Source organism: Molossus molossus, unplaced genomic scaffold (assembly GCF_014108415.1).
Source record: "Molossus molossus isolate mMolMol1 unplaced genomic scaffold, mMolMol1.p scaffold_m16_p_6, whole genome shotgun sequence".
Taxonomy (NCBI): domain Eukaryota; kingdom Metazoa; phylum Chordata; class Mammalia; order Chiroptera; family Molossidae; genus Molossus; species Molossus molossus.
Genome location: NW_023425399.1, coordinates 8,230,126 through 8,257,742, shown reverse-complemented (window position 1 = coordinate 8,257,742; position 27,617 = coordinate 8,230,126). Strand labels below are relative to the sequence as shown.

Here is a 27,617-nt window from a genome sequence, read left to right as displayed (position 1 = left end):
AATCATACCCTTCCCTGCAAGACTCCTTCGTTTGCTGTCCAGCGCCTACCTCCTCGCTCGAGCTTATGGAAACACAAATCTGATCCTTTCATCGCCCAGTTCTACAGAGTTTTCCTCTCCAGGCACCAACTGGAGAAAGCATAACCTCCTCCCAAGGCCTTTGAGGTGCTGTCATCTGGTTCCCACCTACTTCTCCAGCCTCTCCAGAGAGGACCCCCACTGAGCACACAGCCAGCCTCACTCAGAGGCTCAGGGAACACACCGTGTTCTTCACCCCCACACGCACCTCTGCTGGGAAGCTCCCTCTCCCTGGAATGCCTCCTCCAGCCTCTAGAAAACTCCTACTCATTCTTCTGCCCTGGCTCGAACCAAAGGCACTTCACCCCTGAAACACTCCAGACCTCCCCAGGCCGACTTCGTCATCCTCTCTCTTCTGCTCCCGCCCACCTCTTTCATGCCCTGCCTTGTACTGCGTAATGTCTTAAAATAGCAGCTGGTGTCTTCTGAACACTGAGCAGCCTTATCACCTTTAATCCTCACACCCCAGCAGAGCCCTTCCTGAAGGTTGCCCCCCACTCGGGAGGGTGGGGGTGGGTGGGGGACAGCTGGGAAAACAGGAGGATCACTTTCTCACCTCCAGCTTTCCTGAGAGGCCATCCCTGGCCACCTCATTTAAATTTTTCTTTCTCCATCCACACCTTGCCCCCCCCCCCCGCCCTGCCCCGTTCCAGGCCTCCCCATCCCCATTTCTTGCTTAATTTTTCTGCAAGGCTCTTAGCACAAGCACACTGTGTATTTTAATTAAGCAATTAGTGTATTCTCGCTCCCCCGGAGGGTCAGCTCCAGGAGGGCGGGATGCTGTTATGTCTTACTGACCACAGTATCCATCTAGGAGGGTGCCTGGCACATCGCAGACACTCCCTGGATAGTGGGGGAGGCAAAGATGGTCTATACTATTACCATCTTCAGTTCACTCCTGTGGAACGTGGTCTTTAGAGAGAGTAAGACAAGTGCCCAGAGTTCCACAGCTGGTTGTGGAGGAGCCAGATGTGACTGCTGGGTAGTCAACTGCACCCCCCCCACCACCACCACCCTTGCTGCTGTGCCCACCACTTCCGGAAGACAGCACTCCTGGGCCTGGCTCTCAGCTGGAGCCCCTTGGAGGCAGGAACTCGATTGTGGTCATGTTTCTCTGACCGATCCAGGTAAGAGCTCAAGGAATGTTTGCTGAGCCCATCTATATGTAAACTGTGAAGCGCTGGACAGTGAGAATCATACCTTCATGCTCCTTTTTTATTATCTTTCATCTCGAAGTCAAGCACAGTGTTATAAACACAGTTGGGGTTTGTGCATTTTTTTTTTTCGAATTTTTTTTCCTTTATTGATTTTAGAGAGAGAGGAAGTGAGGAGAGAGACACATCGATGAGAGAGAACATTGATTGGCCACCTCCTGCATGCCCCCCGCTGGGGATCAGGCCCACAACCTGGGCATGTGCCCTGACTGGGAATCGAACCGGCGACTTCTTGGTGCGTGGGTCGATGCTCAACCACTGAGCCACACCGGCCGGACCAGTTGGGGTTTATTAAATAGTCATTAATGAATTCTGTTATGGCAGTAGGTAATAGAAATAATTAGACAGCAATAACGACAATAAAAGGTAACATTTATGTAGTCCTGACTGTGTGCTGAGTTCCATCCTGTGCTCTGTACATAAATTAAGACAGCGATTCTCCTAGTAATCTCATTTCACAAACGCAGAAACCAAGGGTCAGAGAAGGCAAGAACTTGGCCAGCGTCACTCAGCTAGGATGGCAGGGGCAGGGTTTGAATGTTAGGCCTCTGGCCCGACTCCTGTTCTCAACGACTCTAGGCCAGCTCTCGGCCTATCTAAGAGACATCCATTAAAAGGCTGCCCTGTGAAAACAAAAAGACTGGTTTATTACCCATTTCTGTTTTATTTCAAGGAATTATTTTCAAAGGCTTTCAAAGGCAATATTATTTGCTGAATAATAACCACTGATGTTCACACCACATCTGATGCTTGGCAGAGCTGTTTCATGGATGATTTCTCATCTGATCCCAGCAACAATGCGATGAGGTGGGCACTGCCATCTCCTTTTTGTTGTTGTTGTTGTTAATCCTCCCCTGAGGATATTTTTCCATTGGTTTTTTTGACAGAGTGGAAGAGGAGGATGAAGAGAGAAACATGAATGTGAGAGAGGCTCATCGGTTGTGTCCCACACGACCCCAACTGGGGCTGGGGACTGAACCTGCAATCCAGTGCCCTTGACTGGAAATCGAACCCGAGACCCTTCAGTCTACAGGCTGATGCTCTAACCACTGAGCAACACCAGCCAGGGCTGCCATCTCCTTCCACAGAGGAGGAATCTGAGGCTCCTAGCCATTAAGGGAACAGGGTCAAGGTTACCCAGCCAGCAAGGAGCAGAGCAAGGGCTCAAATTAACATCTATCACTTAAAAAAAAAAAATTAAGGTCTGAAGGCTTCCAAACACAAAGCTCTTTCATGCTGCTAAATGTAAATAAGATAATCCTCGGGCGAGCTTTGCACAGTTCCTGGCACCTGGTGGGACCCTCCTAAGTGTTAGTTTTCATCATTTTCACCAACACTTCCCAGGAACTGAAATCTTTTAGCTGATGACTGCAGCCTGTCTGTTGACCTTGAAAAAAAGATTACCTTTTTCCTTCCAGTTTACCCCTGGTAATGTTGAAATAATGATCAATCTTCATTATCCCCCGGGTACCACAGAACGTTAGGAGCTGGAAGGGACCGTGGAGATGATCTCATTCTGGCGCCTGCATTTACAGATGGAGAAATTGAGTCCCAGAGAGGGAAAAGGTCAGCTCCTCACGGGCAGGGCTTATGCACAGTACCTGGCATATACTGCCTCCCATGAAGATGGTGCTTCGTTTTTGTGTCGTTGTTGTTTTTACCTAGAAGGGCATCTAGCCTCTTATAGGCTACAGGAAATAATTATTTAGTTTCTGGAGCTGTGAGTCCCACCCCTACACAAAGTACTAAAATATTATAAGCTATTAACCAGAAAACAGATCATGTGACTTAATTCCACCTCTGCTAAAGAGCTTAAAATGCTTTAGTGAGTAGTCTGAGATTCATAAATATACACTTCAACTCTTTCAAAGAATCATTAACCAGCGCCATCAAAACTGGAACTTGAGCAACCAAGGAGAAAAAGAGCTGGCAAGAGAAACTTCTTGAAAAATACCTCACCACCATTGTGTACGACTTCTTGCCACCTCTTTTCTCCCCACCCCAAGAGTTGGAGGAAGAAGGAAAGAAAAAAGTATCATTATGCATGACCGGAATCAGTAAAACTAATTGTGGAAAATTACAAACTCCACCAAACGAACCCAACAGTGTGTTAAGTTGTAGAACTTGACATAAAGTCTTGAATAGGATAAAGCAGAAATGTAACCCTCACTAGGTCCTTTCAGGGGGTGGAGATGGGTTGAGAGGTCAGACAGTGTGTGGGTGTGATAATCAGCGGTAGCCAGTTCCCAACTAATGATTTTGTGCACCTAGTAATTTATAGAGTCCGTGTCACGAACTCACCTATCTTCCCAGCTCACTGAGTGTTAATTCTCCCAGGCCAGCTTTTCCTTCCATATGTAGGTCTTGATCAGCTTTAGCTCAAGGATTTGGGGGTGGGGAGGGATGATGGAGAGAAATGAGATTAGACTTCAGTCTTCAAACAAAGATACAGGGATACAAACCCTTCTGTGTGCTTTTCTCCAGGCTTCATGCTTCCAGAGAATTGCTGAAATTCAGGCCCTGTGAACACACTTGTGGCCCGAGCAGCTCTCAGGATGAAAGGGTTCCCCTCCTCCACAGCACCTTTATCAAATTCAAACTATTTTCCACATTCCTTCCTTACACAGCCCAGGCCCTCTTGTGAGACAGGCCTCGGAGCCAATTCTGCTTAGGAGATCCAGGAAGCTCTGGCCCGGCCCTCCCTTCCAGAAAGGAAAGTCCAAGTAAAGAGGGACGCCACACCCTGGGGGAGGGGAGAGAGGATGTGATGACACCTCAAGGAATGCAGGGCCCACGCAGGTGTGTTGGCGCCCACGAACTTCCTTTTAAAAAAGGCCTGATAAATCAGTACCAATAACAGTAATAAAGCTCAACCATCTGACAATCCTCATACAGAACTGGGGCCCTTGCTCCCAGGGTGTGGCCCTGACAACTGGGAAGAGGAGGGTGACAACTGAAACTAGAGATCCCTAAAGGTTATGTTTTCTAGTCAGTGGTTCTCAAAGTGGGGCCCCTGGGACCTTGCAAAGGGATTCTCAAAGGCAAAACTATTTTCACAACACTGTGATGTCACTTGCTCTTCTCGCCCTCCTTGTCTCACAGGTATACAATGGAGTTTTCTAGAAGGCACATGACATGTAATGATATCATCACCCTGATGACTACTGGAATGTGTGCTTGTGTGTTCTTGTGTCTTAAACATTTCTGTTTTCATTCTACTACGATGACTACTGAAAGACATAACACATATAAACAAAATACCTGGGGGGCCTCCATACTTTTTAAGGGTTTTAAGACCAAACCATCCCACTGCCTCATCACAGGGCCACACTTCATTTCCAGCTCAGCTTGAGTCACAAAAAAGGTACTTATGAACAGGGGTGGAGAAGGCAGCCTTATTATTATTCAGCTTGGGATGGTATCTTTTCCACCTGTACTGCCACCCATAATGGCTAGAAAAGCCTTCAATTCCCCGACAAGCATTCGGTGACCTGAACCACTCAGGGGAAAAGATAGACTTCTCACCTTTGAAACCAGATGGGCCAAAGTTAGCATGGAGAAACCAGCACCAGCAGCCAGCACAGACACATCCGAGTACCTGCCAGGAGTCAGGTCCCATGCTGCGGGCTCAACAATGAACAAACCCGACGTGGTCCCTGCCTTCCCACAGCTTTGATTCGAGGGCAGAGGTGGATTACTCATGAAAAAACAGAGGAAAACTGCAAAGTGTGAGTCACAAGTGCTGAGAAGGAGGTGTGCAAGGTGTTAGAATGTGAGATGAGGAGAGGAAGGCCCTGAGAATTCAGGTGGCATGAAGCACCCTACCCAGCTCTTGTTGGCCATCCCGGGCTAGAAACACGCCCGCAGGCCCAGGCCCAGCTCACAAGAGAGGTCAACAGCAGCAGCAGTCCCACGGTGAGCCCTTCTCAGGGTGGGTGCAGGTGCAAGGACTTGGGGATCTCCTCACCTCCCCAACACGGCTAATGCTAAACAGGGTCCCTGTGAGGAGAACTGGTCTCTAGGGCATTTGGAGATAATTCAGTCTTTTGTTATCAGAGACACAGTCCATCGTGGGTAATGGCCACAATCCAAAGGCTGTCATTGGTGGAAACAGCAAATGGCCAAATGGCTGGAGGACTTCAGAAATTAAAAAGAAAGAAAGAAGAAATCTCTGGCAGACCTGTCTAGGAGAAATCCTGAGGGAGGCCATACCTGCGAGGAGCCATCCTGGGCCTCAGCCCACTTTCCCTCCCTCCAAGCACCCACGCAACCCCTCGGGACTGGTGGATTGCACAAGGAGTCTCTAGGGACAAAACCCAGCCAGACAAACCCTGAGATTCTTTTTCCCCCACTAACTGTGGCAGAAGCGGGAAAACTTGAATTTTGCAACCAGATTTGCAGCCCGACACCTAAAGGACGCAAAAGAATTGTGGAAGGGCGTTGTTTCAGGCTGCAGCACCCCAAAGCGGGAGCCGGAGGACCGCGGTGGAACCCAAGGCGCCTGGGCAACGAAGCCGGCCGCACGTTCCATCCCCCAGCGGGATGCGAGCTCCAGCCGGGACCCGGGCAACCAGGCGCGCGCGCCTGCGCGTGAGCAAAAGGCCCACCCACCCAGCTCGCCTTCAGGTGCGCTCGCGCTTCCGGCCGGCCTTCCAGGGGCGGAAACTCCATAGCCCGTGCATGCGCTTTCCAGCTCTCCTGCTCGGTCAGAGAGGCCCATGGCTTCAGGTGATCCCGCCCCTCCCTCGTAGCGCAAGACCAATCGCGCTGCGGTAGGCGGGACTTTAGGGAAGGTGGCCCTCCCACTCGCCGCCCAAGGCGTGTGTGGATTGGTTGGCGCTGCGGGCGCAGGTGCGCGCTTCCTATTGGGCGTGGGCGGAGCGCGAGCTTCCGAGGCTTCTACGGAGGCTGCAGGTGAGCGCGCGCACGCGCCGCGGCTCCCGCCCGGCTCGGGTGCGCGCGCGCGGGCTCGCCGGGGAGGCGGCCGAGTGCGAGGCTGCGGAGCCTGTCGCCTCTGCTCCGCCCCCTCCGCCTCCTCCTCCGACGCGGGTGCCGCCGAGGCCCGGAGGGAGGGAGTCGCGTCCCCGCCCGCCGCGCCGCCAGTCCGACCCTCGGTCTCGCCGTGCGAGGAGCAGCCGACCCGAGCTCTGCGCGGAGATCCGAGCCGCGGCCGCCCCCCTGCAGGTGCCTGTGAGGAGGCTCCCGGGCCGCAGCCACGTCCAGAGCCCTCCGGCCGCGCACTCTCTCCCCGCGCTCCTGGGGGGCGGCCCGGCTGGAGGAGGCCGCCGCGGGGCCCGGCCTCAGCATGAACCGCAGCCACCGGCACGGGGCGGGCAGCGGCTGCCTGGGCACCATGGAGGTGAAGAGCAAGGTGCGCGGGGCCCGGGCTGGGCGGAGCGGCCGGTCTGATGGCAGCGGGGCCTGGGGGAGGCCAGGGGCCGGCCAGGGGCGGCCGGAGGAGCTGCCCCGGCGCCTGGGTCGCTGGGAGGCATGGTAGTGGGACTTGGAGGCAGGAGACGGTGGATGATCAACTTGCTGAGAAGGCGAGGAGGGTGGGGCCCGTGTCCGCTCCTGTCGGGCAGGTAGACCAGTAGGGCACTTTATCTCGTTCATTAAATCTCATTCCTGTTCAAGATACACCCAAGCCGTTCGAGCGCACAGTGGCTTCACAGCATGGGGGGCATTCTGCTTTCTGGCCTACGAGTAGAAGGCATTTGGAACACCCGTGGTCACGACATGTCACCCCCTTCCGTGGTTCAGGGGTGCATCGAGTGGTGAGGAGAGCGCCCAGTGAACCAAAGAGCCCTTTGGAAGTTAGCCTTGCTTCCTGGTAGGCATGTTTCTGGCACCAACTTTGGTATGTGCTGAATCTATAAAATTAACTATCACCTTGCGTTTGAGTAGCACTTTACATGTGAGCCTGGATGCTCTTTTCATTCCATCGTGCTGCCTTTTCACGTCAAGTGTTTTCATTCTTGACCAGTGGTATGCCAGTCTTCGGACAGATATTTCGATGTCTAGTGAATTCTGAAACCGCCAGGCTCATCTGCAGGAATTAGGTAGGGAATGCTCTCCAAAGGAAGTTTTGAGTTGGAATTTGAAGGTGATTGGCAGCCACAGGAACATTTTTCAGCAAGGATTTCATGAATTGAAGAGCCCAAAGGATCTTAGGTAATCTAGTGTAATTCTCCGAGAAGGCAGGAGCTTAGAAAGGTTATGACTTTGCCAAGCTCTGCTTTGATGACAAAACCTTAAAGCTTTTTACGGAATAACTTTCAGGCTTTATACAGAACAAAAGACAACACTGGCTGGGCCCTGAGAACATGGAAAATAGTGCTGGGAAGACCAAAGCACATAAAAGGGTAGGAGAAAGGAAAAGCATATCAACTTCAAAAAATAATGAAACATCATCGCATGTAAGACTGCTTAGAATGCAAATGAAGTAGGGTAAGGAAAGCTTCCTGGAGCCTGTGGATAGAATGGTTTTTATTATCTAGAGTTGATAAAGTTCTGAAGTTGTTGTAACAGACAATCACATCAAGAATACATTCATTTTTTTAAAAACTTTATTTTTACAATGTTATCTGCAACTTAACTCATGTATCAGGATAGGCACCAGTTTCAGAAACCTTTCTGCTTAAGAAATGTGATTAGAGCAATTGAAGGAATACGCTCTTGCCTGTGTCCCCTGTGCAACTGCCACAGCAAATCAAAGTGACATACTTGAATTAAGGGTTAAGTTGATTAAAAATATAGAGAGCTTTTCCTAGAGCGGTATAGAGGTGATCGTGGTTGGTGCCCAGTGGTTGAATCTTCTAATGGCATTTCTGTTATAAATCTAGTTTGGTTTTATGGGAGTTGAGGTTAACAAAAGAAAAACATGATATTGCATGATCTTAACATTCAGTTTGTGGTCCTAATCTTGGTAGCAAGCCTTTAATTTTTTTGAGCATAGGGAGAAAATGGGTAGGAATTCTAGGTACACTGATAAATACAGCCAAACAGTAATTTATCTCTGGGACTACGAAACCTTAAGCATTTGGGGACTGGAATTTCAGGCTTTCTGCCCTTCTGTCAACTGATTTGTGAATCTTTCCCATACTTACGTCTAACCTATATTACATATTTGACCTGCCATACTGCACTTTTAGTGAACCATGTCTCTTAAATAGAAGCAAGGCATTCTGAAAACCTGCAGGGAATGAAGTGTCATCCCACTGTTATTCTAGCTGTTGATAAATAGGCACAGTATAGATACTATTTCTAGTGTTCCTGTGACACCTTGTGTTTAGAATATATTTGGTTGATACATTTATTTTTAATAAATTAAATAAAACACTTGTCATCTTAACCATTTAAAAATATTTGGACAGGTGTTTGAAACAATATTTCCTTTTTCACCACTTTCGTGAAGTCACAACTTCTTACAAAAAAGGATCACGGAGAGGTTGTAACCACAACTAGGTAATGTGCAAACCCACATTTCAGGGTCTCTTTTCTTCTGCATAGAACACAGTGTCACCTTTATCATCGTTGTTCATGGAAGGGGAAAATGGTGCAAATAGAGTAATGGATAATGCAAATATAACATAGTGAAATTGTGATACCAGCTACCATGTGACTTTTCTTTGGTAATGATTTATCTTCCTGTTTCACCAAGTTAGGAAAGTTCTTAATCAATAATCAAGGTGGTGTCCTTTAATACCCTTGGAGCAGTCTTTGAGCTGTACATTCCTAATTATCCGTGGACAAACAGAATATTAAGATTAGGTTTGCATTTCTGTAAAGTACCAACAGATGCTTAGGAGAAGGGTGTTGATTCACATTCCGGGTGATCAGGACAAACTAGACCTGGCTAAAAAGTTGTGAATGGTTTATATAGTGAGTAGATATTGATTGGTCTTAATTTTATCTCTATCTTAGTATTTTTATTTATGTAGTAGTAAAAAGTCCTCTTAATCCTATTGTTTTGATGCAAGAAGCATAACAATTTCTCTTTTTTCCCTAACATTTGCAAAAGGGCACATCTACTGTGAAGCCATACAGTTTTCCATTGTTTTTATCATAACATTTAAGCAAGAGGAAAAAAAAATGTTGAGCAAAGAATTTTCATCCAACAGCTTTAGCAAAAACATTGAAACCCTAAAATGTTCAGTTATTAGATGTTACTCCCATTTCTCTATCAGGGGAAATGATAAACCCTGAGATGAATCAGAAAGTACTAGGACTCTTATGTTGTGATACCAGAGAAAAGAGAATGAAGGAGAAACTATGACTTTTGATAACATCATAGGACTAACTGATAGGAAGGGTGTTCCCGGGTTTTTATTTACTTTGAAATGAGAAGGTGTGACTACACTTTTTGAGAGCCCTAGGTATGAGTCACCTTATTTTCTTGACAAGTGTTAGTATTTATGATTCAGGAATGCATTTTGGAAATTTTTTTTTTTTTTAATCCTCACCCGAGGACATTTTTTGCATTTATCTTCAGATAGAGCGGGAGGGAGATGGGGGGGGGAAGAGAGAGAGAGAAACATCGATGTGAGAGGGACACATCAACTGGTTGCCACCCACACAACCCCAATCCGGGCCGGGGACAAACTGCAACCGAGGTACGTGCCCTTAGCAGGAACCGAACCCGGGACTCTCTGGTCCGCGGGCCGATGCTCTAACTGCTGAGCCAAATTGGTCAGGGCGCATTTTGGAAACTTTTGAAAGTATTTATTAGAGGTAAATGGTGGTTTTAGAGTTTTAATCTAAAACTACTGAATAGCACGTGCAAGCAAGGCAGATGGACTTCATAGAGTAAGAGCTGTGACTCCAGACACCATCCAGCCCTTGGGGAAATGAACTGATACTTGTAGCTTCAAATTATTCTTATAGGGACTTCTCTGCATGTTGCTTAAGGCTGTCTTTTTTTAATCCTCATTCCGAGGACATTTTTCCATATTTTGTTCAGATAGAGTGGGAGGGAGAGAGAGAGAAACACCGATGTGAAAGGGACACATCGAGTGGCTGCCACCCACACGACCCAACCAGGGCCGGGGACAAACTGCAACCGAGGTACGTGCCCTTAGCGGAACCGAACCCGGGTCTCTCTGCACCGCAGGCTGACACTCTAACTGCTGAGCCATTTATCTTCAGATAGAGCGGGAGGACTTAAGGCCGTCTTAGTGGTATAGTAGTTTTTCTTACTAATAATAGCTGTTTAGAGGAAAATTATTTCAGTAGTCAAGCATATTTGGCAAACATTTGTTTTTTGTTTTTGGTTTTTATATTCAGATGCTTATATATTGAACATAAACCTTGAGACAAAGTTTAAATGGTATTTTTTTCTGGGGGAAAATAATCAGTGGTAGAAACCTTTTAGCCTTATCTAACTGATAGTTCCTCGGGAGTCAGATGATGGTGGTTGTGTGTTGCTTTGTTCCAAATATTTGAAATTCACTGGCGAAAAGGGGTGGGTAGGTTGCCTCCTTGTACTATGATTCAGTTTTGTGATATTCAGTTTCCCTTATAGACCTTTTAGTTGAAAATATCATTGTTTTCCTTATTTCCCGTAGCTTGTAGTTCTTAAATAGGTAGGTCTAGTTGCTGCATTCAGTCTCTCCCAGTCTGTTTCCAGAGCTTGACTCTAGGGTGTGCTAGCTTCCTTGCAGGAGTGGGGAATCTCCAGCCCGAGAAATCAATACCAGCTAACATCACATGCCTCACCAAATTAGCCCGACCAAATATAGCAGGCTAATTTTTTTTTCTTTATTGATTTTATTTATTTATTTATTTTCCAACCTATGAAGATTTCTTTCTTTCTTTTTTTTCTTTATTGATTTTAGAGAGAGAAGAAGGGAGAGGGGGAGATAGAAACATTGAAGAGAGAGAACTTTGGCCGCCTCCTGTATGCCCCCCCACTGGGGATTTGGCCCACAACCTGGACATGTGCCCTGACCAAGAATTGAACCAGCAACCTCTTGGTGTATGGGTCGATGCTCAACCACTGAGCCACACCTGCCGGGCTAGCAGGCTAATTTTTAAGTTGATACTTTTGTATGGCCCATGAATGATGTTATAAATATCCAAATGGTCCTTGGCAAAGAGAAGGTTCCCCACCCCCATTAGAGCAGTCTTGATGTTGCTTCTTTAATTCCCTATTTATAGGACTTTCATTCAACCAGATTTCAGGTTGCTCTGTAGTTTAGTTGTAATTTTGATGTCTTTGTGGGAGGAGGCCCTTACCGTGTTTGCCCATGCCACCATCTTGACTGGAAGTCATTTGCAAACAATTTGTTTTTATTTTTATTTTTTAATCAACCGCAGGACTTAAGTGAGCTTATACTATCTGGTCTCCACAGGACTCCTAAGAGTGTGATTATAGTCATGTAGCATTTCCCACTTATGTGGCTGATTCACCTTTCTTAGGTTTTCACATTTTGGGAAATGCCATGCTAGTCCCATAGTAAATCTTATAAATCCTGTTGTCTATGGACTAGATGAAGTCAGTCCTCATTCGGCACTTGGAGAACAGAAGTCTGGTTCTAGCGTAGGGAGGCAGACCTGAGAATCAGAATTGTGAAGATAAATATTGGGCCTGGTGGAGGTGTCATGTACTCGCTGTTGGTGGATCCCTTAATACCTCTCTGATGTAACTATTCTCTTTATCCAGTAATGGTGAGCTCAGGCAGCCTCAGCCTTTCAGTCTCTAGGGTCTAGCACTGTGTCAAGCATGTAAACACTTCTTGTGTTAATTGGGTAGTTGTAGGACATATATTTGATGTATTAATAAAACATTTTATGACATTAACATATGAAAGATGCTTATCTCTAGTCCTATTTCTCTTTTTTATTCCTCACCTGAGGATACTTTTCTATTTATCATCAGATAGAGTGGGAGGGAGGGAGAGAGAGAGAGACAGAGAGAAATATCAATGTGATAGAGCCACATCGACTGGTTGCACTCTTGATTGGAATGGAACCTGTGACTCGTTGGTCTGAGGGCCGACGCTCCAACCGCTGAGCCAAATTGGCCAGGGCTCTAGTCCTATTTCTTAAATAATATACTTCCATTTGTATCATACCTTAAATGCCAAGAAGCTCAAAGTCCTTTGTGTACATGTTTCTGTTAATTCTTGCCACTTCCTGTGAAATTGAAATTTCTTTTATGGGGGGAGGAAACTTAGATGCTTTTTGTTAATGGCCAAATTAAAGACTCGGGCACATCTTACCCCATGGCCTGAGTGAGGATAGTCCTGCTGTGAGGATATGGGCTGCGGACAGGGTTTGAGATGAGTTAGTAAGCAGAACAGTCCCCAGTGAGGCCTGGGTAACCCAGGCATTGAGTTGAGCCCGCATCTCTTGAAGATAATGCCCTTTAGAGAGACAGCATCAAGAAGGCACATTCCTGTGCCTTTCTTTTCTTCTTCTTTTTTTTAATCCTCACCTGAGGATATTTTTCTATTTATCTTCAGATAGAGTGAGAGGGAGGGAGAGAGAGGGAGAGAGAGGGAGAGAATGAGAGAAACATCATGTGAGGGAGATACATCAATTAGCTGCCTCCCACACGACCCCGACCAGGGCCAGGGATGAACTGCAACCGAGGTATGTGCCCTTGACTGGAATCAAACCTGCGACTCTTTGGCCCAAGAGCTGACACTGTAACCGCTGAGCCGAACCGGCCAGGGCTCCCGTGCCTTTCTTTTGTTGTTTTCTCTCCGGATAATGAGGTTTCTGACAATAGACTGCATCACTGGAACTGTCTTCTTTATTAAGGGAAATAATAGATCTGATAATTTTTCTATGGCATGCATTTTAAAATTGAGTCCTATTTTTTAAATTAATATGTTTATTATATTTATAGTTTGGAGCGGAATTTCGTCGTTTTTCACTGGAAAGATCAAAGCCGGGAAAATTTGAGGAGTTTTATGGATTACTGCAGCATGTGCATAAGATCCCCAACGTTGACGTTTTGGTGGGCTATGCAGACATCCACGGAGACTTGCTGCCTATCAATAACGATGATAATTATCACAAAGCCGTTTCAACGGCCAATCCACTGCTTAGGATTTTTATACAAAAAAAGGGTAAGTACTACTGTTTACAAAAATTCTTTTAGAAATAGAAGTAGTTTATTTTCCTCATTGATAGGATACACAGATTTTGCCACAAACTTAATGAATAGACATTTTGTGTGAGTCTTCTTTTTTTTTTTTTATCCTCACCGGAGGACATTTTTCCATTTTTTGTTCAGATAGAGTGGGAGGGAGAGAGAGAAATATCGACGTGCAAGGGACACATCGAGTGGCTGCCACCCGCACAACCCAACCAGGCCGCGGACAAAGTGCAACTGAGGTGCATCCCCTTAGTGGGAATCGAACCCGAGTCTCTCCGGACCGCAGGCCAACTAACCGCTGAACCCAACTGGCCAGGGCTATGTGTCTTCCTACTATATTAAGCAGCAGGGGGTTTTAAACATTTTCGATATTGTTGGTTTACACTTCACTGATGTACTTTAGAAAATTTGTGGTTTTTTGTTTTTTAATCCTGAACCGGGGATATGCTTACTGATTTTAGAAAGAGAGGAAGAGGGAGAGAGTGAGGAACATTGATATGAGAGAGAACATTAATTGGTTACCTTCCATAAATACCCCAACTGGGGATTAAACCTGAAACTCAGGTATGTGCCCTGACCGGGAATTGAACCTGCAACCTTTTAGTGCATAGGACAACCCTCCAACCAACTGAGCCAGTCTGGCCAGGGCAGAAAATTTGTGTTTTTAATTACTTTAATTATATCCTCTTAGATTTTTTAAAAATAGAAATTAGGAATTTTTTGCATCTTCACTTCATTGAATGAAATCTTGTCCATTTAGAAAGATGTGGTGGAAAGAGTATGATTTCAGAGTTAGAGAAACATTCTGTATTTTTGGTGACAACCAACTTTCAAGTGCTGAACTTACTACTTAATAGATATTTAAAGGAGAGTTATTTATCCTTCCTGGGGCTCAATGTCTCTTTCTGTAGAATGAACACACTCTCTCACAGGATTACGGGAAGATTAAAAGAGCCGAGTACAGTGCCCTGGAATGTAATGGGCAGGCATCCAGGGAATGGTTTCTGTCCTGTCTCTTTCAGGATATTTCAAAGAAATAAAGTTAGTTAATCATCTGGAAAATTAGATAGCAATTCATTATTTTGGAGGAATGTAAACATTGATGTTAGTCCTACAAAAGAACATTTGAAATAACCACTCTATATGGCATTTTCAAACGTATGTTGAGCCTTAAACTTTTTCTTTTTTTAAACATGTGGCCTCCTTCATGTGTGTCTGTCTTTCTGCAGATGGGCAGGGTGTGTGCCATTTACTCCTTTGTCTTTGGTAAATTAAGAGTTAGGAAGCTGGCATGAGAGCAGCAGGCGCTGTATTGGTGGGATCATCAAAGCCTTGCTGTGTTTGTAAACCAGCCCAGAATGGGAGAGAATGGGTAGGGCTTACCCTTGAAGATGAAACTTTCTTTCCAATCGGTTGATAAGCACTGGACCACTCCCAGGGCTTTGAAATTCCACTGATTGTGTATCTTAACTTTTATTTATTTCTTTTTTATTTTTTTAATCCTCACCGGAGGACATTTTTCCAACTTTTAAAGTTTATCAACAGCACAAACTGCCAAGCTAAGTAACTTGTGTCTTTATCACTTGACTATTTACAAAATACTGACAAACACACAATTGATTTTCCCTGAGAGCCCCTGAGATGGACTGTGAGGTAATGGGTGGTACAATTAGAGCATCGCTTTGGGAGACAAATTGGAGTGAGCAGCGGAAGAGGGACTGACTTGGAAAGAAAACTGGTTCGGTTTTAGGGCAGAAAAGCTTATCTGCTGGTGAGTTTCAACCATGTTGATGTAGGAAAATAGAAATGGTGAATGAAGACCAAGGATTGACCCTTGGAAATCTGTGTATAGAATGTTAGAGAAGAAAGAGCTGCAGCAGCGCCCTGGCTGGTTTGGCTCAGTGGTTAGAGCGTCGGCCTGCGGACCAGAGAGACCCAGTTTCGGTTCCTGCTAAGGGCACGTACCTCGGTTGCAGTTTGTCTCCGGCCCTGGTTGGTCGTGCGGGTGGCAGCCACTCAATGTGTCCCTTCACATCAGTGTTCTTCTCTCTCTCTCTCTTTCTCTCTCTCTCTCTCTCTCTCTCCTTCTCTCCCCCTCCCACTCTATCTGAACAAAAAATGGAAAAATGTCCTCAGGTGAGGATTTAAAAAAAAAAAAAGAAAGACCTGCAGCAGAGGAGAGAAGGACAAAACATTTTAGTGGAATTTGTCATTTTGAGCAGAATAATTGTTGAGTAGTAGGCCTTTCTTTTTTGCAGTTGTAATTTTCATTAAAAATTTAGTTGCTTTTTGGAATGTATCTTCAAATGTAAAATGACTATTTTTAAACTACTGCCATCTGACAAAATTATCCTCTTCGTTAGAAAGGTTTTAAGAGTTGGACTATACCACCTTATGTTTTTGTTACTGGAATTGTAACACATGATCATGGGACTAATTAATCCTAACATCTTTTAAGGGTGGTTATCTACTGCTATTTCCTTTTTAAATCTTCCTTCCTTCCTTCCTTCCTTCCTTCCTTCCTTCCTTCCTTCCTTCTTTAAATTTTTTTCTTTATTGAGAGAGGTTTAGAGAGAGAGATAGAAACATCGATGAGAGGGAACATCAGTTGGCCGCCTCCTGCATGCCCCCACTGGAGATGGGTCCCACAACCTGGGCATGTGCCCTGACCAGGAATCGACCTCTTGGTGCAGGGGTCGACGCTCAACCACTGAGCCACGCCACGCCGGCTGGGCTCCTTTTTTCAAAATCCTCACACAAGGATATTTTTACATTTATCTTCAGACAGAGTGGGAGGGAGAGAGAGGGAGAGAGGGAGTGAGGGAGAGGGAGGGAGACGGAGGGAGGGAGGAAGAGAGAAACATTGATGTGAGAGAGACACATCAATTGGTTACCACCTATAGGACCCCAACTGGGGCTGGGAATGAACCACCACCAAGGTACGTGCCCTTGGCTGCAATCGAACCCGGGACTCCTTGGTTTGAAGGCCAACACTCTTAAAGCTGAGCCAAACCGGCCAGGGCAGCTGGGCTCCTTTTTAAATGTTTCTATGTTTTAGAGGTGAACATCCAATACATTTAATATCCCTTAAAGTTTGGCTTAGTAATAGGCAGTCCATTCAACAGAGAAATTTTTTTTTTTTTTTTTAATCCTCACCCGAGGACATTTTTCCATTTTTTGTTCAGGTAGAGTGGGAGGGAGAGAGAGGAACAGAGAGAGAGAGAGAAACATCGACGTGAAAGGGACACGTCGAGTGGTTGCCACCCGCACAACCCACCAGGGCCGGGGAGAAACTGCAACCGAGGTACGCGCCCTTAGCGGGAACCGAATCCGGGTCTCTCAGGACCGCAGGCCGACGCTCTAACCGCTGAGCCAAACTGGCCAGGGCGAGAATTTTTTTTAAAATATAAATTTAATACAAACATGATTTAAAAAATGCACAGAAGTTGGTCGATTCATTCTCATCTTTCTCAGTTCCCTCCGTCCCTCATCACAGCCTCACTGGCTTCCTCTCCCTCAGACTTGGTTGCTTTTGCACTTTTATTTTTAAAGAAAGGTTTACCTCCAGCTCTTCCCATGGCTGCCTCCTCATCCTTGAGTTCTTAGGTCAGATAAGTTTCTCAGGGGTCTCTTGCGACCACCCCAGCTCATGGGCCACGCCCTCCCACCTTTAGCAGATAACTCTTCTCTGAAGACCTGGGATTCAAAGTTTCTTTGAGGGAAATCTCATGATTGACTGTGGAAGCTACTTAATGGCCTGAACTTAAAGATGGTGATGAAAAGTTTTATATTTTGTAATGTGTTAGAAGAAAAACCCCATACTCTTATTCTTAGGGCTGTTATCATGAAAGCAAAAACAAAACAAAAAAACTGATGCCTTAAAAATTATTTTCACAGAGAGGATTTCCAGGTCTTTTGCCAAGTGTCCCCACTGGAGTTTAGGGTGTCCTCATTTTTGGGGGGGAGGGGAAGAGAAGATGCAGAATAGAGTTTTCCTTCTCTTGTTGTTTAGGTTATTATTGTACAGCAAACAATATAAGCAAATATTCAAAGGTTGTACCTTTAAAAATACTTGTATTATTCCTGTAGGTTTGGAATACAGCAAGGGAAATGTCTGTTTAAAAAAAAAAAAACCTTCTCAACCAGTTACGATGATCACCCAAGCCGAGGGTCTGCCCGAATGCAGACGCCTGGCCAGTTCTGATCGGAATGTGTGCCGTATCCCCACAGCTTCTTGCCGCGGCGCCACCTTTTTGTCTGTCATTAGACAAGTACTTTTGCATCATGGTTTTTTTCAAAGGGGTTTGCTGGAAATACTAGAAGGGCCTTGCTTTAAGCATCATCTCTCTTAGGACGTGGCCGGCTGCCCCAGACGCCTGTAACTGGCAGGCACCTGAGTGATCTCAGAACTCTCCTGTGCCGGGACATTATTTTGTAGATGTACCTGTCTGCACTGCCTCTGCTCCAGGCCCAGTACCACCCTTAAATCACTGCATAGCCTCCTATCTCCCCTCAGGTCCATTCTGCAGCTTGCGGCCAGAATGAGCTGTAGAGAAAAACCAAAACCCTTGTTTTTTCCCATTGCCTTAGGCCAAAGTCCATAATCCTCAACACTTCCCTGGGGGCCCTGCTGTTCTGCCTTGGCCCCTGGCTGCCTCTGGTTTGGCTCGGACTCCTCCTTTTCCCTCCCCACATGCCCTTTAACCTCACTCCAGTCATTGGCCACATTATGAGGTTTCTGTCAACAAATCCTGTGGCATATACTGTGGTCCCATTAGAATAATGGAGCTGAAAAATTCCTATCGCCGAGTGATGTAGCCTCTGTAAGGTTGGAGTGCATGGCATTCCTCATGCATTTTTGTGACGCTGCTGTAAACAGACCTGCGCTGCTGGTCACATAAAAGTACACCACATGCAATCATGTACAGTACTTAATACCTGATTATGATAATAAGGGACTGTGTTACTGGTTTACATGTGTACTATACTATACTTTTCATTATTCTAGAGTTTACTCTTTCTACGTATTCACAAAAAAGTTTGCTGGAAACTATGCCCTGTTAATACTGGCAACATCCTTATCTCATGTCTCTGGATTGCATCATTTTCTCTTGTGCTTGATCTGATCTCGTGTAGTTTTGTGCAGTAACCTGCTGTACAGGCTTGTAGCCCCGGAGCACTAGGCTAGACCACGTAGCCTAGGTGTGCAGTGGGCTATGCCATCTAGATTTGTGTAAGTCACTCTATGATGTTTGCACAACGATGAAATTGCCTAATGGTGCATTTCTCAGAACACATCCCTGTTGTTAAGCAGTGCATGACTGTACATTGGACCCCTTCCTCTACCCCTATCCTGCTCCTCTCTTTATTGTATTCTGTACCTGGAATGTTCCTCTCTCCATTCTGCCTGATTAGCTACACTTCTAGTCCCAACGTGATCCTCACTTTCCTGGAGATTCGCCTTACCCTGTGAACCAGGCTAGGTTCTCATTTACATACTTGCACAGCACCGTGTACGTCACAGCTCCTGGCACCTCTGTAATAATGTAATTATTTGAAATTGTTAATTGCCATCTCCTCCTTTAGACTGTAAGCACCATGAAAACAGCACCTCATCTGTTTTGTTCACTGGATCTACGGCACAGAAAACAATTCTGGGCCACGTACAGGATGCTTCTTAAATATTTGGTGATTGATTTTTCTTGTTAGGAAGTAAAGGGATCTGCAAAATGTGAAGGTTGCTTTAAGTCATGTTTAATCCTTGTAAAGTTTCCAGCTCTATTCCATATAACCATTTTGGATTAGAACAAGGGTTGGCAAAGTAAGGCTTGCTGTCTGTTTGGTAAATAACATTTCCTTGGAACACAGCCGAGCTTGTTCCTTTATGGATTGCCTATGGCTGCTTTTGCAACAGAAATTGTGTGACCTGCGGTATCTGAAGTATTTACTGTGTAGCTCTTTACAGAGAAGGTCATCAACCCCTGAATTACAACAATGTCAAAAATTATTTCATTCTTCCCCCATCTTCCTACTGAATTTCAAATGGGTCGTAATCTTGAACTTTCTTGATTGACTCGGACATGAACTGTTACTGTTTTGTTACTATACAGGGATGCTGATGGTTTGTTTGTTTGTTTGTTTGTTCAGATTTGCTTTGTGTTCACTGTAGGCTTTTATTGTGTCTGCTACTCACTAGTGGACCCTTACCCCTCACTCTGAATCCGACTTATAACTCTCTGTGAGCTAAGGAAGGAGATAACCAGGCTTTTCAGAACCGATGTTTAAAGAGTCAGAGGTCCAGAGGGAGGGCCTGCAGGGCTGCTCTGTGAGTGAAGCACAGGAGGGTTTGTGTGGGAAGAAGTGAGACATCCACCTTAGCAGCTCAGTGGGCTTGCAGGTGGATCCTCGACTCTTCCAGTTCGCTGAGATTGTCCGCTGAGTCGTAGGCTCGGGGTACGGGGGGTGTTGCTATGTAGACCGGTATCGTGTACTGTTGTGTAAGCCTAGGTTTATACAAGTGGAAGGTTGCTATGAACCAAGTTTCCAAACTTCCCATCACAATCTGAGTTCAGTGCTTTGATATACATACTCAGGTAGAAAGTGAACTCCTGTTCCCTGTGGACATTCACCTTTACACTTTAAACTAACACCCTGCACCCTGGCTTTCTGCCAAAATATTTTTTCCCAGTGGCTGGAAACTGATTAGCTAGATGGGAGAACAAAGGTGCCTTTGTACAGGGGCATATTGCTTCTGAGAATTTAGCAGAGAGCATTCAAACAGGGTCGGGGTGCGATGCCAAATTATGCAGATTTGGGGGGGGGGGTTTGGTCAGGTTTCCCATGAATAGGTATGTAGGCAACTTAATTTTTTTCTCAGTATAGACTGGAATTTTTCTTATATTTATTATGTGGGCTTTCTTCATTGATTGTTTTAAAATGGAAATATATAATTTTGAAAAACACATTTAGAAGATGATTGTTGTTAGATGTTTGGCCAAATTTTGCCAAAAAGATTCTTGTATCAATGGATTTATTTCCAAAGCCAAATTATAAATAAACTTCTGTCTCTGTTAGAACACAGTATAAGTACTTTATCTGTAATGAAGACAGAATTATTCCGGGGAGGGAGGGATGCCAAAAAAATAATTACTTAAGTACCCCTAGTCTTGCACATTTCTCTGAGACTAGGTTTTGAAGAATGTTCAAGTACATGGGGAAAATACTGAAGTTCTCTATACCCTGACCCACAGTTGACACCTAACATTCATTGTGTGAATGTGTCAGGTATTGGCCTAGAAAGAACTCCTGGTCCAGTCTTTTCTCTATAACTTACCTTGTTCCCTTCATTTCCTGGTCTATAAAGTAAAGATAATAATATTATCCATGGGGCTGGGGGTAAGAATCATGGGAGAGAATACAAACTGAAACCCTGGACGGACGGTGATGTTACTGTATCTGTAGCAGTAGCCGACACTAGGATTTTAAACTAGATTTTGTGGGGGGGGGTGCTTTTGTCTTTTTTTTTTTTTGGTTGAAATGGAATTTCAACTCTTGTGCCTGTTGTTAATTTCATTTCCTTTTCTACCTCTTATTTTGTTTTTTAATATGTTTTTATTGATTTTTTATAGAGAGAAGAAGGGAGAGAGAGATAGAAACATTTATATGAGAGAAACATCCATCGGCTGCCTCCCACACACCCCCTACTGGGGATCGAGCCCACAACCTGGGTTTGTGCCCTGACTGGGAATCCAACCGGGACCTCTCAGTCCATGGGGTGATGCTTAGTCCACTGAGCCACACCAGCCCCGGGCCCTTTTCTACCCCTTATTCCCTGAAGAGATGTTTTGTTTATAGACAGTCTTCCTTCAGCAATGTGATCTAAGAATATCTGTTTTAGGTACCCTGTTTTCCCTTACTTTACATCACAGATTATAATTTGTTGGCCTGAAGAATGAATCCAACCCCCGGATGTTATTTAGTTCAAATGGTTTTTTGTTGTTGTTTCACTGGGTATCAGCATTTAAAAATGGGAAGATTTTTACCTAAAAACCATGAGTCTGGCAAATTGCTACAGTGCATGAAGTAAAACTGCCCGGAGTGAAGAGCCGTAGTGCCGTTAAATGGGGAAAATACATTTTCAAGTAACTGTTTAAAAATGTTTGCAAGACTTAACCAGAATTTCATTTACCGTGCTTAACGTTGTTTAATAGCTATTGAGTTTTACTGAATTTAACTTCGTCTCATTTTATGTATGCTTGAGAGGGCCACCTAGTGGTTTTTTCTGGTATAGCATATCTTCTGCACTACATTTTTGATTCTTTTAGAATAAGCTAATGTTTAACTAGTGTGTTTATGTACCAAATACATTTTAGTTATCCTTTTTGTAGAGACAACTGCAGATGTTTCACAGCATTTCTATAATTATTTTATTTTATTTTTAAACAGAAGAAGCAGACTACAGTGCCTTTGGTACAGACACACTAATAAAGAAGAAGAATGTTTTAACCAATGTATTGCGTCCTGACAACCACAGAAAAAAGCCACATATAGTCATTAGTTTGCCCCAAGACTTCAGACCTGTGTCTTCTATTATAGACGTGGATATTCTCCCAGAAACGCATCGTAGAGTTCGTCTTTACAAATACGGCACCGAGAAACCCCTGGGGTTCTACATCCGGGATGGTTCCAGTGTCAGGGTAACGCCACATGGCCTAGAGAAGGTCCCAGGGATCTTTATATCCAGACTTGTCCCAGGAGGTCTGGCTCAGAGCACAGGACTACTAGCTGTCAATGATGAAGTTTTAGAAGTTAATGGCATAGAAGTTTCAGGGAAGAGTCTGGATCAGGTAACAGACATGATGATCGCGAACAGCCGCAACCTCATCATAACAGTGAGACCAGCAAACCAGAGGAACAATGTCGTTAGGAACAGCCGGACCTCTGGCAGCTCCGGCCAGTCTACTGATAACAGTCTTCTCGGCTACCCACAACAGATGGAACCAAGCTTTGAGCCAGAGGATGAAGACAGTGATGAAGATGACATTGTTATTGAAGATAATGGAGTGCCACAGCAGATCCCTAAAGCTGTCCCTAACACACAGAGCCTAGAGTCACTAACACAAATAGAACTCAATTTGGAGTCTGGACAGAATGGTTTTATTCCTTCTAATGAAGTGAGCTTAGCACCCGTAGCAAGTGGCACAAACACTGAATTTGAAACGCGAGTTCCAGATCAAAAACTCTTAGAAGAAGATGGAACGATCATAACACTATGAGACCATCATTTGACCGTTTTCTGAGTGATGATGCCATGGGGACCTGTACATTCGGCTAGTTTAAAGCATATATACCTCTGACCTAGTGCCCTGGAATAGGCATGAGAAAAAATAATATTGCAAGCTTAAAATGTCATTAAAATAATAGTTTGATAATTGCTAATATAAACTGTGGTGGGTCAGAGGTGAATTTAAGTCTAAAACAAAGAGGCCTTTGCTAATGCAATTATGTGCTTTTGCTATTTTGTCTACAGAGAACTGGATGTTAGAGCACATTTTCAGAACGTGTGAGGGGACTAGATCGTATCTGTCTGAAGTGGTTGCCTATTTAACCTGCTGTGCAGAGCCCTTTTAATTTTCCCTTTATATTTTTTAAAAATTCTAATGTGAAGAAGTCTCAGTCTATCTTTTGGTACCTTGGGGACCTCAGCTCCTATGTTCCCTGTATTTTATTTTGATTTTTTAAATGTTCCTCTGTTGTGAATTATGACAAGTAATTTTTTTCAAGTGCTCCTTTTTTTTTTAATTTCTGAGAAATCAAACTAATTGACTATTTTTAGGAGTTGCTTCCTGTTATAAAGCATCAAAACTTCCTGAATTAAGAAACTAACAGTTGTTCAGGTGCCTGCTTGTCCATCCTGTAGCTTTCTTACTCACAAGCATTCCATATGGGTGTAACTTACCTTGGAAACAGCAATTCCGTGGACTCTGGGCATGTGGGAGATCCTCCCTTAACCTCAACCTTTTCTTCACCTCTTATCCTCATCCCAGCCTCATTGGAAATCATTCCTTTTGTTGTTTATGTGTGTGTTGGTGGTGTGCTTTTATACTCTTTAAATGTATTCGAGTAGCGTGAATCATTTTGGATTAAAAAAATGCACCCAAATTAAGAGATTTTTACACAACAGGACAAATTTGTGCACTTTTTATATGAATAGTTTGGGTTTTCCTTAATGGGATTTCTTGGAACACTGCCTACACTTTATGAAAATTATATAGTATTCACCTTTGACAGGAAGAGTTTATCACTATTAATTTTATGAGGCTATTTATTACTTTCCAGTGCATCCACTTAGAACAAGTTAAGCATAAGGCTGCTAACTTCCATTCCTTGCCTGATTCACTGTGATGTGCACAGACACTACCGATGCTTGTATATAGAAACGAAGAATGGGAGGAACTACATAAGTTCCCTGTGGCTTATGGATATTACTGTCAGAGTTATTTATTGATTAACTTTATGGTAGGGCTAGTATGGATACCTTATAACAATTGTGTGCTGTTAAAACAATGAAGAATCAAATGACTCCGTTTTGAAGGATATTGTCTCTATATGGTCACAATATATGAAGAAGTAAAGTGTTGATGAAATGAAGATCACTTGACTCAGAATACTTAAATGTATTTTGTTCACATTACCACTAAACCTATTGTCACTAAACTGTTAACTGCACAATACTATGTAATACAATGTACTTTTTGTTGAATTTCACTGAAGTCCTTCCACTTACATGTCACTGTTTTTAATGGCATTCCAGCTTTAACATTCTTTGAGTGTTACAAATTTAACTCAAATGGCAAACAATGATAATATGTATAAGGTTAAATTTCATTTATAAGCGGTGCAGGGGTTCAACATTTTAAGTAAAAATACTTTCACACACTACCTCTCTCTCTCTTTTTTTAAACAAAGTTTTAACATCAGAACTTTTCTCATGGGGGAAAAATACTTCAGGGCTTGACTTTTTGTACAAATTTTAACTATAAAGTATAGACTTGTCAGAGCTGCCAGAGCTTTTCATTTTAATGATCCCGCTGGTGTTTTCAACTAGATCGCACTTCAGTTACTGGTAGAATGATTGATTATTAGATATATTGTAAAACCAATAGATCTTGGTTATACAATAAAAATGTAAATTCATTGGTAGCCTGAATTGATTATTTCAAGTGTATTATTAAAAATATCAGTGGATTCATGATAAAATTTTCTAGTACTAAATGTCAAGCCTAACTGTGAATTTTGTTCTGTATCTTTAAGTAAATTTATGATAATGTTCTCATGCTATCAACAAAATGTATGTACTTTTGTGAACGATGAATTTTCTAATTAAATTTTACATACAACAACATGATTTTTACATGGATGACACTTTGTTTAAACTATCAAATGTCAGTATTTTACTACAAGTTTATTATAAAGTGTACATTATCATTAACTGAACTTTGATTTTAAAAATCAAATTAGCTTTAGTTGTATATTATTTTTTACAAATAAAGATAGACTTGTATAAAGGCTATTTTTCTTATTTGCAAATATTATGAAAAGTCACCCAACAGTTATTTACCTGTTACCTATGATATAAGTTATAGCAAGGTCCTGGCTTCCTTAACTTACTTTTTTTAATACTCACCTGAGGATATTTTTTTCCATTGTTTTTAGAGAGAGTGGAAGGGAGAGAGAGAGAGAGAGAAAGAGAAACATCAATGTGAGAGAGACACATCGATTGGTTGCCTACTGCATGCATCCTGACCAGGTCCGGGGATCGAACCTGCAACCCAGGTATGTGTCCTTGACCAGGAATCGCACCTGTGACCCTTCGGTACATGGGCCGGCACTCTAACCACTAATCCACAGAGGCCAAGGCCTTACTTTTTTTTTTAAGTAATTTTTAGAAATATGTTTTTATTGGTTTTTAGATAGGAAGGGAGGAAAGGGAGAGAGAGAAACATCTATAGGCTGCCTCCTGCATGCCCCCTATTGGGGATTGAGCCCGAAACCTGGGCATGTGCTCTGACTGGGAATTGATCTGGGGACCTCTTGGTGCATGGGATGATGCTCAACCACTGAGCCACACCGGCCAGGTTTAACTTTTAATTTTTAGAAGATAAACACCAAGTTTTATGTACATCCACTCCAACTATGTATGCATATGTGGACTGAAAGAGAGCATCAAAAATAGTTAACTCTGGTAATGTGAGAAACCACATAATACAGTGGTACCTCGGTTCTCGAACATAATTCGTTCCAGGAGGACGGTCGAGAACCGAATTGTTCGAGAACCGAAGCAATGAAACCCAATAGGAAAGCGGACTCCACAAAGCGTGACTCTCTCTCTGCACTCACACTGATGACGCAAGCAAGGCGCGCTGGGCCGAATGAACGCCATTCGGCTCAACTCAGAAGTAAGAGTTCCAAATATTTGTTCGGATTCCGAGACAAAAGTTTCTCGAATCCTGATTTGGTCGAAAACCGAGGCGTTCGAGAACCGAGGTATCACTGTAATCCATCAGTTACCGTTTTAGGTTGTTTAAGGTGATTTGAACCCAGCTGCTTTGCCTCAGTGGTTGAGCGTTGACCCATGCACCAAGAGGTCATCGGTTCAATTCCTGGTCAGGGCACATGCCCAGGTTGTGGGCCTGATTCCCGGTGAGGGGGCGTGCAGGAGGTGGCCCATCGATGTTCTCTCATAGATGTTTTTATCTCCCTTTCCCTTCCTCTCTCAAATCAGTAAAGAAAAAAAAAAGATTTGAAATAAGACAGAAGTAGTTTGTAGTGTGACAGTCTATTGTCTGAAACTCAGATTCACTTATTTGTACTTTCTATTGCTACCCTATATGGACTGAATTCAGTTAATACTGAAACATGTAAGAGGCCCGAGATAAAAAAGACCATCTCAAATACCAAATTCGTCATCCTGTCACTGGTTCCGTTAATCTCTGCACTGACTCCTGCTAACCAGTGTGCAGGGCAGTCCAGATTCCTTCCCCCAAGTGAAAAGCAGATTGGAAACCCTCTGGGTAGAAGTTCAGCATCCTGTTGGTAGACCTCATCATTCTGTTGCATCCAACTCCTGGTATTCATCTTGGTTTCGGGGTCTGTGAAACAATGGTGTACTGAAATATCCCTTTCACCCCAAAATGTGACCCCAGTGCTGTTTGTATCTTAAATCCTTGCTGCTTTCAAGTTTCCAATCTGGGAAAGGAATAAAACTTGGCTTTATTTATTTAGATATTTATTTTTTAGCCTCATCCGAGTACAGTTTTGCATTTATCTTCAGATAGAGCGGGAGGGAGAGAGGGAGGAAGACAGAGAAATGTCAATGTGAGAGAGACATCGAGTGATCACCACTCACACATCCCCAACCAGGGCCGGGGACAAACTGCAACCGAGGTACGCGCCCTTAGCGGGAACCGAACCCGTGTCTCTCTGGTTTGGAGGCCGACGCTCTAACCGCTGAGCCAAACCGGCCAGGGCAGAACTTGGTTTTAAAGTCATAGAAACCTACAAGGAAAAGCTAGCCCCTTTGGTTGTGTACCTTCAGGTGCCCAAATTCATGGCTAGCGACTGGCTCTTGTTTGCTTTGGTTTAATTGTGGGTAATGAGCTTGAAGATGTGTATGCCAGTGACTTTGGCAGGTGAGCTCTCCTGAACAGGTTTGGGAGGGCCTTACAAGACACCGAACGTTTTGACTGTATTGGGGGCAGTGTGTCATTTGGTGATGGTGCTACCTGCAGAGTAACACACACTGCAGTTGTGAGTCCACCGAGAGGCACCTGAAGTGCTGCGATTGGGTGGATGTCTGGCCACTGGACAGGAAATTCATGTTCGATTTCACAATTTAAAAGGATTCAGTATGTACTATTTGAAAAACACTTTTGAAGCACTTTGCTTTCTACTTGAGTGATTTGCTATGGAAAAATACCAGCTTTTTTTTTTTTTCCTAAGGGGAGAAATACACTATTGCTTGCTTTTTTAAAAATTTTAAAATAAACCTAGAAAAGAGCTGCATGGAAAGTATAGTTTATACCCTTCACCCAGATCATACCCACATTTGTTTTATCTCTGTATTTTTCCTGAAACATCCGAGACTTGGTTGCAGAGATCATAACCTCTTAACCCCTTAAAGACAAGCATGTATTTCCTAGGGACAAGGACATTCTCTTTAA

The 27,617-nt window shown here is 44.0% G+C and overlaps 1 protein-coding gene and 1 long non-coding RNA gene across 2 annotated transcripts; one reads left to right on the top strand and one right to left on the bottom strand.

Moving 5' to 3' along the window:
* Window positions 1–1,678: 1,678 nt before the first annotated feature.
* On the bottom strand, window positions 1,679–5,868 carry LOC118618092. Its single transcript, XR_004956998.1, has 4 exons — window positions 3,594–5,868; window positions 2,697–2,815; window positions 2,031–2,146; window positions 1,679–1,915 (listed from the first exon to the last, which is right to left on the bottom strand). It is a non-coding gene; the product is annotated as an uncharacterized LOC118618092 (long non-coding RNA).
* Window positions 5,869–6,438: 570 nt separating this feature from the next.
* Window positions 6,439–24,440, top strand: PARD6B (par-6 family cell polarity regulator beta). The gene is made up of 3 exons (XM_036246054.1): window positions 6,439–6,663; window positions 13,144–13,366; window positions 21,841–24,440. The coding sequence occupies exons 1-3, from the start codon at window positions 6,598–6,600 to the stop codon at window positions 22,668–22,670; spliced, it is 1,119 nt and encodes a 372-aa protein (XP_036101947.1). The 5' UTR covers window positions 6,439–6,597; the 3' UTR covers window positions 22,671–24,440.
* Window positions 24,441–27,617: the final 3,177 nt, after the last annotated feature.